This window comes from Limulus polyphemus, unplaced genomic scaffold (assembly GCF_000517525.1).
Source record: "Limulus polyphemus unplaced genomic scaffold, Limulus_polyphemus-2.1.2 Scaffold7096, whole genome shotgun sequence".
Taxonomy (NCBI): domain Eukaryota; kingdom Metazoa; phylum Arthropoda; class Merostomata; order Xiphosura; family Limulidae; genus Limulus; species Limulus polyphemus.
In genome coordinates, this window is record NW_013672706.1 from 11,601 (window position 1) to 22,080 (window position 10,480).

Below are 10,480 nucleotides of genomic sequence, written 5' to 3' on the forward strand. Positions count from 1 at the left end.
ATGATATATTTAAAGACCTTAATGACAACTGGTCAACCTCAGAAGAAGAAGAATATTCCAAAACACAGTCCAAGCCAAAATTACAGCCAACTGAAGATGAAACAAATCCTTTACCACAAAGGGAGAAGTCAAGTAAAAGAAAAAGTGAGACAGACCAATCAACAAATGAATTGTCATTGGAAGAAGAAATGAAAGGAAAAAGTGAACCATTATCTGCACCTTATGGTTCAGATCCAGCAAACAAACAAACAAAAAAATTCAGAAAGCTTTACTGTCCAGAAAATGATAAGAACTATTTTGACAAGTCCCCAAATGTTAATGACACAGATAGTTCAATTTTAAAACAATCAGTTGCTAAACTTTATAGTGAGACTTTATTACTTGGTAATGGAAACAAGGAATCACCAAAAATAAGAAACACGGAGGAGCATCATAGCCCAGTTACAGAAGACACGTTGGCATCTTCAGAGAAGATTGGTAACGGTCAGTTGTTGGAAGGTGAAAACAGTTTTGAGAAGTGGAGTGAGCTCTTAAATACTGCTAGCACAACTATATCTGGTATTAAGGAAATAGTGAAGGAGTGGTCACTTGTTAAAACTTCAATACCTTTCTTTGGTAATGCAAGAATTATTGTAGAGAATTTGAATCAGTTAAGAAAGGTAATGAAATTAATGTTGACTCTTGAAAAATATTCAGAGCATTGTTCAGTAGAAGAAAAAACATTTCTGTTGAAGTGTTTAGCTAAAGAAGAAGAAGTTCTACAGACGTTGACTGGTGTGTTTCCAGACTAACCCTGTTGTGCAGCCCTTCATTGAACATAAAGATTACATTTTGTCTGTATATGTAGCATTTGCATTTTATGAGTAGCTTATATAAAAACTGTAAATTTATTACTTAAAATGAAATCTAAACATCACAATTGCTTCTGAAGTCTGAAAGTCTCCTATATGTAACTGTGATATTAATTGTATTGTGAAAGATATATAGCTATAAACGTTATCTCCTTTTTTATTATTATTGTACAGTGACTGAAAAACAAGCCTCCATTCATGTATATATATATATGTGTTTGAAAAACAGTAATTAATTAACAGTAAATATATTTCTCCATCTGTTGTTGGGATGGCTTTAGAAATAAATGTATTTTTATGTTGTAAACTCCACTCTTAAAGTATAAATATGTTGAATGTTTACTTAGAAGTTGTCTTATATTCTTGAATTTGAAATATTGTAAATATATTTTGAGACAACTTTTTTGTACTTTCAATAAACATTTTAAGCTCACTATCCATGAGGAATAAACTTCTGGAAGATTAATAATGGTTTTTGATTCATCTCACTTACAATAAACAAACATTTTTATTATGTTTTCATTTATTGGTCAAGGTAACTTGATATACAGTATAAGAAGGATGTACTTTCACAAACACATCCATTTATGGAGGCAGATGTTATTGGTTACCTAACTCCATATTTTCTACTTGTACCAACCTCTAATTAAAATAGCAGGTTTTTGTTTATTAGTAACAAGTAAGTGTAATAGTAATTAGCACTTACACATAACTAGAATACCTGAATATGTATTTAACATAAAGAAGTTAAAAAAGGATCAAATTCAAAACGTGAACTTCATACTGTGAAAAATAGTTGCGTTCCAGGGTTCTTTGAGTAATGAAAAACTTGCGTTAAATTGATGACAAATATTAATCTTTTACATGCATAATATATAGTTGAACACCATGAATAGTACTTCTCTTCAGATATTTTAATACTGAAAATAATTAAATAGTAATATAAAACATCTCAGATTGAGTACATTAAATGTAGTCCATGCTGAAAGATTCTCTGTATCAACTACAAGCATATTCCACTGTTGTTTTTTTAAGTTCACGTTAACAAGACAGCTAAAGAACTAACAATTAATAATTGATATCCAAGGAGTAAAAGATCTCGTTCCAATCTGACGATTTAAACTGAACTCGAGTTTCGGAGTACCTGTGTCATCCTCTAACATAAATCTAATGTTGCTCATTTTTCAATCATTGTTTAATAGATAAAGTTATAAGTTTTATTCACTAAACTTAAAGCATCTAAGTCTATATATTAAACTAAACTGTCCTTTTTCTACTGAAAGATGAAACATAACATATTTTACAAAACTTTAAAAATTTCACCAGAAAAACAACACTGGGTTACAATTTATAGGTTGGGGAATTATAAGATGTGTCAATGGAAGTTGGGCCTAGAAAGCAATAGGGATACACCATTAACCAGATTTAACCTCAGTTGCATACCTCATCTATTATAAAATAAAAGCACTGTTGCAAAAAAGTGATGTTCTGAAGAGAGGGAAGGGGAAACAAGAAGTGTGTCTGATTGACTGGAAATCTGTAAGATGAGACAAGCAACAGGAGGATTCTCTAAATTTGTGAGTTAATAAGAAAAGTCTAGAATGTAAGCAGGCATCAAGGTTAATATATAAACAGTAGATCTTGTGCATTGTGTCATTATGGAATCCGCTGGTTCGTACATGATATCATTAAGTGTAAGAAGGAACCCTATGGTTCATGCTTCGTGTCATTATATGGCAGATGTAGTGTGGTTGACATATTATAACACATTCTTCTTCTCTTTCACTCATGGGTTCTTAGAATTGGGTGTAAGAGATAACCCAATGGTTCATACACCATGTCATTAGATGCAGTGTGGAACCCTAGAATTTATGCACCTTGTCATTAGGTGTAATAAGGAACCCTATAACTAATGCATCATGTCATTAGGTGTAATAAGGAACCCTATAACTAATGCATCATGTCATTAGGTGTAATAAGGAACCCTATAACTAATGCATCATGTCATTAGGTGTAATAAGGAACCCTATAACTAATGCATCATGTCATTAGGTTCCTTATTACACCTGTACGAGTTATAATTATGATATGGGGTTCCTTATTACACCTTTATAACTCGTACACCATATCATAAGGTGTAATAAGGGACCTTATAACTCGTACACCATATCATAAGGTGTAATAAGGAACCTTATAACTCGTACACCATATCGTAAGGTGTAATAAGGAACCTTATAACTCGTACACCATATCATAAGGTGTAATAAGGAACCTTATAACCCATACACCATATTGTAAGGTGTAATAGGGAACCCAGTGATTCACTGAAATGCTTCTGGCTATCTGAACTAAATCCCTATTATGCATTCTTTATATTCTTGTCATATTTTTTGTATTTTGTTTTATGTGGTGGTTAGTAGAGAGTTTGAATTCATCCATATTGTAATTTTATGCTGGTGATGATGTTATTAGTTGAATATAAAATACATGACCTCAAGATATTTTTTGGTAAAACCAATTTTTACAAACAGGATTAGAATTGCAGGATTTTTTTTTTTTTTCAGTTTGGCATATGAAACCAATATTGTGACAAAAAAAGTGATAAAATCTAAGGTTATAACCTGATCTACACCATCTGAATATTATACTTTGTGATTGAAATTGCTGGTTTGAATATTACACTGAATCTTGAAACAACTATAAAAAAGTTTCATTTGAGTTAGAATTGTATACTTCTGTGATAATAAATTACAACAGGTGTACATAACTTACAAAAGTATGTTATAATATTATTAAATGGATGAGACAAGTTGATCTGAGTAGTATACTAGCACTTGTTAAAGTTCAGAAACAAATACGTCTTGAAAGATAATTTATGTAGTCTGAAAAATGAATACCTCTCAAGTGATAGCTTATTGAAGTTTGAAAAACAAGAAAACCTTGATTGATACTTCATGCAAACTCCCATTAATATGGGAATTGAATCATTCTCCAGTGAGAGTTTAAGAAAGTAGATGTATAATATATTTCTATTATTATTCTACTCTCTTATAATTAATAGATTTTAGAAGTAGACAACATTTGTAATTTTCAATATTTGTACTTTGCATGGAAACAAGATTTATTTATAAACTTGTAAAATATAGCCCTAAGAGAATACTCTCTAAATCAGACAACAGTGTGGATGATCTTCTTCCACTGCATGGAGTTGGAGTACAGTGTTTCTGGTCAGAACTCTCTTAGTTCAAGGATAGCTGTCACATATAGATTGAAAGACAATCTACCTTTAAAATTAGAGTTGCTGATACTGCCTTCACTACTGGGGTTTATTTTGTGAAGAACTTGCTTCATATGTAGTGAACAAGGAATTCAGTTCTGAGATTGTCTTCTGTATTCTACATTGGTAACACTGTCCAGTGTGTCACCTTTTATGTGTTCTTAGTGATTTATTTTCAAGAATGTTTTTGTTGTGTTTAGTTTTACCATGTTTAAGTAATGCATTTGTACATGTTGTTGTCTTTTGTTCAATTCGGTTTTCCAAACTCAAAATATTTGTGTGTTTTTTATCTACTCTTGTCTACCAAATTATTGAATCCCATTTTATTCTGTATATTCTTAATTGCTTGTGAAATTACAAAGATTTGGTTTGAATACGAGTGTATAAAGGTAGGTGTTTGCTATTCCCCTTTGAGTTTTTCTGGCCTTTTTACAACTCCACTACCACTTGAAACTATGTCTCTTCGATGTAAGATAAAATATGATCTAGAAGAGGAAACCTGTTGATGCCAGGTTGCAATCAGAAGACCCACAATGAGCCATAAGAAGCCCAGTCTTGGATTAAAATACTCTCCAGCAAGCACTGGATCAAGCTCTCTCAAGGGCCACAAACTATACTTCATTCCCAAGTTGGCAGTTTCAGATGGCTTTCCCCACTGACTTAGAGGAGAAAACCCCAGACAATCCATTCATGGAGTCTGCCTATCCAAGTCACATTAAGAACTTGTGGGGTAACCTTTTCAGTGTTAACCAGCTATCTGATCCCCATTGCTGAGGGATTAGAGTTCAGTGAACAGGTTGAAGAAGTATATATGTTAATTACTTCTACCAGTAAGAGTCATTCAGCTCTCAATTCAGACATGGAAATTATGTTTGCCAAGCAATTAAACTTGGATTGGCAATATTCCTTTCTGTGGGAAGAGGCTGCTTGATAATATCACAGTTTCTGTCATAAAATTGGAAGCAGGACAGAAATATGTTCACTGGTGACACACCACTCTACAGAAGTGGAATACATACAATTGTGATGCCTTTAATAACTCTGGATCATTTTGTTTGACCAAAGCAGTAAGACATAATTTAACATGATCCTACACTCAAACAGGTGAGATACTTCAGAGTACTTTATTGTTTTAGTATTTTAGACTACATATGAACATTGGCAAGTAGAACTAGAGAATGCAAGTACATGTGAGATTAGTTTCAATACTGGTAATAAGCTACATGTACCTTGTGTCACGTCATTCAGCCTGTGTAATGTACCAGCCACTTTTGAGTGACTGTTGGAACTTGCATGACATCGCTTTCAGTGGGAAAGATGTCTAATATATATTTGGGTAACATTCTAGTGCTGTTTATCCACACATTTCAGACCACTGCTGAGAAACTGAATATGGTATTTCAGCATATAAGGATGGAAGCTGAAGATGATAAAAATGTGTACCTAAGTAGGATTTATTAGGCATGTACTTGGTAGTGATGGCTACTGATATTGCTAAGACTGGCCCCAGTCTACAAATAGAAGAGCAGTTTGACATTTTTTAAGGTTTTGTTTAATATTGGCAACAATTTGGACTTAATTGTTTCAAGCTGAATCATAATCTAAGTGTACTATAAACTATAAGCAGTCATTCCAGTGAATAAAATATGCTTTCATTGATACATCAGTGTTGTCTTATCCAAAATTCAATTTTGCCATTTGAAGATATCATAGAGCATGTAATTGCATGCATTAGTCATACATTGGCTGTTGGATGCCATTACAGTACAACAAAGTGCAGATACAGTATTTGTTAAATAACAATGAATATATATATATATATACGGAGGAGAGTTTTTGCTATTAGAGCATCACTGAAGTGGCTGGTGAAGTATCCTGATGGTGTGCTTGCACATTGAATAACAATATTGCAAGAATAAAACTCAACTGTATTGCATCATTTGGATAGCCTTAGGAAGGTACAGTTAAAGTCCCAGCATATCTTGCTGTACAACAAGTTGAAGCATGGGGGCTTTACTAACCAGTGAATGTAACATTAATGTGCCTAACTGTGTTACTTGTGTGAAGAATTATAAACTGGAAATATTGTGTAATACTGTGGCTAAGTCATAGATCCCTTCTTGTGATGCAATTAGTGGCCCTGAGATAGGAGATTCTTCAAACCTTACATAATAAAAGGAGTGATTTTTCACACCTTCCTGTAAGGAGAAGCTGTAACAATCTGAGAAAAGGCTAGCAACAGAGATGTTTAAGCCATCCATTACAGAAGTTAACATTTTCCAGCTGAAAATGTATTTATGATAGATACCACTTATCACATCTAGCTTTTTCGGTCCAGTACTACCCTCTGTATGTGAACTTTTTTGCTCACCGCTAGCCTTGAGGCTCTCACCTAATCTCACATGTATCCATGTAATAATTTTGCATGCAAATGGGCATGTTATAATCCTCCACCAATAGAAGTGCAACACCACAGCTGGCTCCCTCTATGCTGATTTTTTTCTCATCACTTCGAGGCTAGATAAGAAAATAAGATGCACCAGAATTGAGGAGAAAGTGTGGAAACTATGACCAGATGTATCTATCGGAAATATGTTTTCAGTGTTGGACAATGTTAATTTCTAATAAGATATGTAACTTCACTCATATCTAGATAGAATCCTACGTTAAAGTGGTGAACAGACCAGTGCAAGATTTTACTTAAACGAGTCCCCTTTGGAAAGAAAACCAATGGAGCATGACATCTTATAACAGTATAGGGTACACTCCATGAGGATAGGAGGGAAGTGGTGGAACATTCAAGAAGAGTCTAAAACTTGCATCAGGCTTCTGGAAGTGCTATATGTGTAGTGTGGCTAGGGTATATCAGATCATATGTGGTGGATCAATTCCAATCCAAAACAAAGTGTCACTGGGAATTCAGCTTCCAGGCAGCAGTAGAAGGAGGGTCCCTACCATATTCACAAGCAGAAAAGGAAAGTAACATCTGCCCTGAAACTGAGTGAGGACTTATGTTGGCTCGTCTTACACCAGATTACCCAGGAACTCGACTTCTGGGTAATGGTAGGATGGGAAAAGCTGCCCAGGTGGGTGTACTGTACTACACAGATGGAACACCACTGCCCTACTTTCTACTGAATGGAGTTGGTCACACTCAATAGGCATTCTCCATGGTCTACTACCCCAACTGCTAGGAACTGGTAAGTGGCAATGACTCCTTTGCTCCACTAGAAGAAAAAAGGGGAATGAAAGTGTGGTGGGGAGTCCAGAGGAGCACTTCACCATAATACAGTGAAATGGGTGACCACGAAAACCTAATGTTTAAAAGCAGGCTAGCACTAGGTCTTAAACTAGGCATGGAGGATGGGCAGGAATCCCCTGTCTACTTTATTCTTGCTAGTTCATGAGTGGGTATAGTCTGTATTGCATCTTGCTTATGAAAAGGGGCACAATGAGGATACCTTGAGTGGTCTTGTGGAACACCCCATCTCATGGGTGAGTACTATATTGGGCCAAGATGGCCCTACATTGTTCAGATTTTGGTTATGTATACATGGGCAGGCAACACTCGCTGCTGAGCACGATCCTGTAAGAAACTAGGGTGTTCTGTAAAAAGAGAGTAAGAAATAGAAAGAACCAGTCAAAGACAATATGAAGTGTGAAAGATAACAACTGGAGCCAGTTCATAGCCTGACGAGGAAAAATCAGTAATAAAAGTATGAGTGATCATCTACATGCCAGCCCAAGCAATCTTCCCCAATGAATGGTGGAAGTGAGCAGCCAATGATTGAGTTAGGTGACGAATTGGATGGGAGGACACCTGGAAATGCTGGCATGCTTCTCCATTCAATGAAGAATACACTAAATGGATAAGCTGTTGGACCCATCCAGTGTGTGTAACAGAAGAAAGATCGTGAGTGGATGAAACGCAAAATGAAAAAGTGTGGGCCACATGAACTGGACAGAGGAGCCAATCGTGATCCGAATGGGAATAAAGATAGGTATGGAAGGAAGAAAGATAGGAGTGAATACACTATCACCCTACACACTTCAGACTTTTTAGAGGCAAACGGTGTGAAAAAGAGGAGAATCAATGGTGTACACATCAAAATGCTGACGACCAACGGTGATAAGGAGGAGGAAATAAATTTTAATGGACAGATAATGTATGGAAGAGGAAGCCAAATGTTCAAAATGAGGTAAAGTTATGGCATGGGGAACAATATTAAGGACCCAGTTAGATAGGCTAGAAGAACAGGGAGGAAAACAACCGACATAATGGGAAATTGGAAAGTAATAAAGAGCCACTTGAGAACCAGCAAAAGTCAAAATACATCAGCCCTGGTCGAAAAACTATGATAATAACACAGATAGACTGAGAACAGAAGGTGAGAAGTAACAATGCCAAGACCAGTGCTGATAAGTATGTCACTTCCTCTGATAAACTTATGAGGAGGAAGAACAAACATAATGGGACAAGAAGAAGGATACACTTGAAGTACTGACAGTCCTGCAAAGGACCAGACAAATCCCATGCATGAAGTCAGTATTGACATGGATGGATTGAAAAGAGAGGTACAGGATGAAAAGGAAATCAGAAGACTCAGCAGAAAAAAACTTAGATTGGACTGGCCAATAGGGTATCACCAAAAGGACCCATCAAGAAGTGTCCTAACTGAGGGAGAGAACTCAAGGCAGGAACCGAATACGGGGAAGAACAAAAGAAGAGATCAAACAATTCCTGACTGAATACATCCACCACCAGTGCATGTGGAACAGTAGAATCGAATATGGAAAGCTTGGCATTGTCCTAAGTGGCAAAGGCATCGATGTAAGGAGTGTCAATACGAGAGCAAATCCTTCAAAAAACAAGGATTGAGGGACCACTCTAGAAATGGGATTCTGATAGTGGTTCCATCGATTGTTTACAGTCCACAATAAAAGACGCATGTGAGCACAACCCTAGGGGAGAAGGGGTTCCAAGGAAGCCCAAGTCGCTAATTGATAGAGAACCTCTCATGCAGAAGAAAAGGAGAGGATAAAGCTGTATAAACCAAACCCTCCATGGTCCACAAATGCAGCAGAGAAGGCTGTGCCCTGCTGAGATGGGAAGTGAAGAACACACCTGAATGAACCAGATACTGGATGGGTGTAAGATGAAACTTTTCCAGCCTGACAAGTCACCTCCCAAAGAAGGAGAATATTATGTTTGGAGGAATCCTTTTGGGATGGAGCTAAAAGAAGACAGTTGTTCGTATAATGGTAGAATATCAGGCTGTGAATGTGACACTCGAAGGTATACACTACGTGACCAAAGTATATGTATGGGGCCAACACCAGGCAAGAAAGAAGAGCTTGGAACTCATAAACTCGACTGTGATGTACAGACTGAAAATAAAGTCTAGGTGGTTGGAAGATGGGAATGTGAAGATAAGCATCAGAGATACCGACCTTGGTCATCCAAAACCACCAGAGAAAAAGGCCATTTGAGAGTGAGACAACTCATCGTGGTAGATTGTGGAAGGTCGAGAAACTGATGGATATGCGACAGAATGATGACTGGACGCCAATCCTTGTGTACTTGGGAATGATAAACAGACGTGAAGAAAATTATTAAAAAGGGTTAGAAACCTTTCAATAGCATCCTTAGTCAAAAGATCTGACACTGCCTCAGAGAGATGCTGGTAGGAGATAGGATCCCCTCGAGAAGACAAAGGAGTGAGAAGAAGACGAAAGGTAAAGCCAACAGATAGAACCTGTAACCCCAATAATCGGCCATAAAAGAAATCCATAAATGGGCCCTCACTGTTTCTAAGCCCAGAAGATAGTCACCAACGAAATTGTCAGCACTGAAACCTGTAGATAATAGAATAATGGATGGGAGAAGAGGAACAGGGAGCAGAAAGGTGTCGGGAGGACAGGAGACAGCAACTGGAAGAGAAGGAGTTTGGGAAAGATTGATCACAATGGCAGTCAAGGAGAAATGTTGGCATGCAGCTTCAGACCATGATTACAAAGAATCAGGTACCACACCAAGGGGCCAAGGGAAGGTCCCTAATATAAGAGGGAGGTAAATGTATTTGGGCAAGAAGGGCATCCCTAACCAACAAATCCTGGAAAAAGAGTAACCAAGTGAGAAGGGACAAGGAAGAATAACATGTCGAAATAAAAAAAGGAAGGGAATGAGTGTCTGATGAAAGCCCCTCAGAGTAATGGTGGGTTGTTTCCAAAAGGATATGGATGGAGGATACATAATGTAAAAGTGTAGTGAGTGTAATGCAGAGACAAGAAATACTTACAGAGAACAATGAATCAGAACCCCAAGCCTGAAGAAGAGACTTGATAGTTTGGG

The 10,480-nt window shown here is 36.8% G+C and overlaps 1 protein-coding gene across 1 annotated transcript in view; it reads left to right on the plus strand.

Moving 5' to 3' along the window:
- Positions 1-10,202, plus strand: part of LOC111089702 — a 17,063-nt gene extending 6,861 nt beyond the window's left edge. The window contains exons 2-3 of the mRNA XM_022402651.1: positions 9,880-9,886; positions 9,957-10,202. Of these exons, the coding sequence (XP_022258359.1) occupies positions 9,880-9,886; positions 9,957-10,202 (253 nt within the window). The remainder of the gene's footprint in view (positions 1-9,879; positions 9,887-9,956) is intronic.
- The last annotated feature ends 278 nt before the right edge of the window (positions 10,203-10,480 follow it).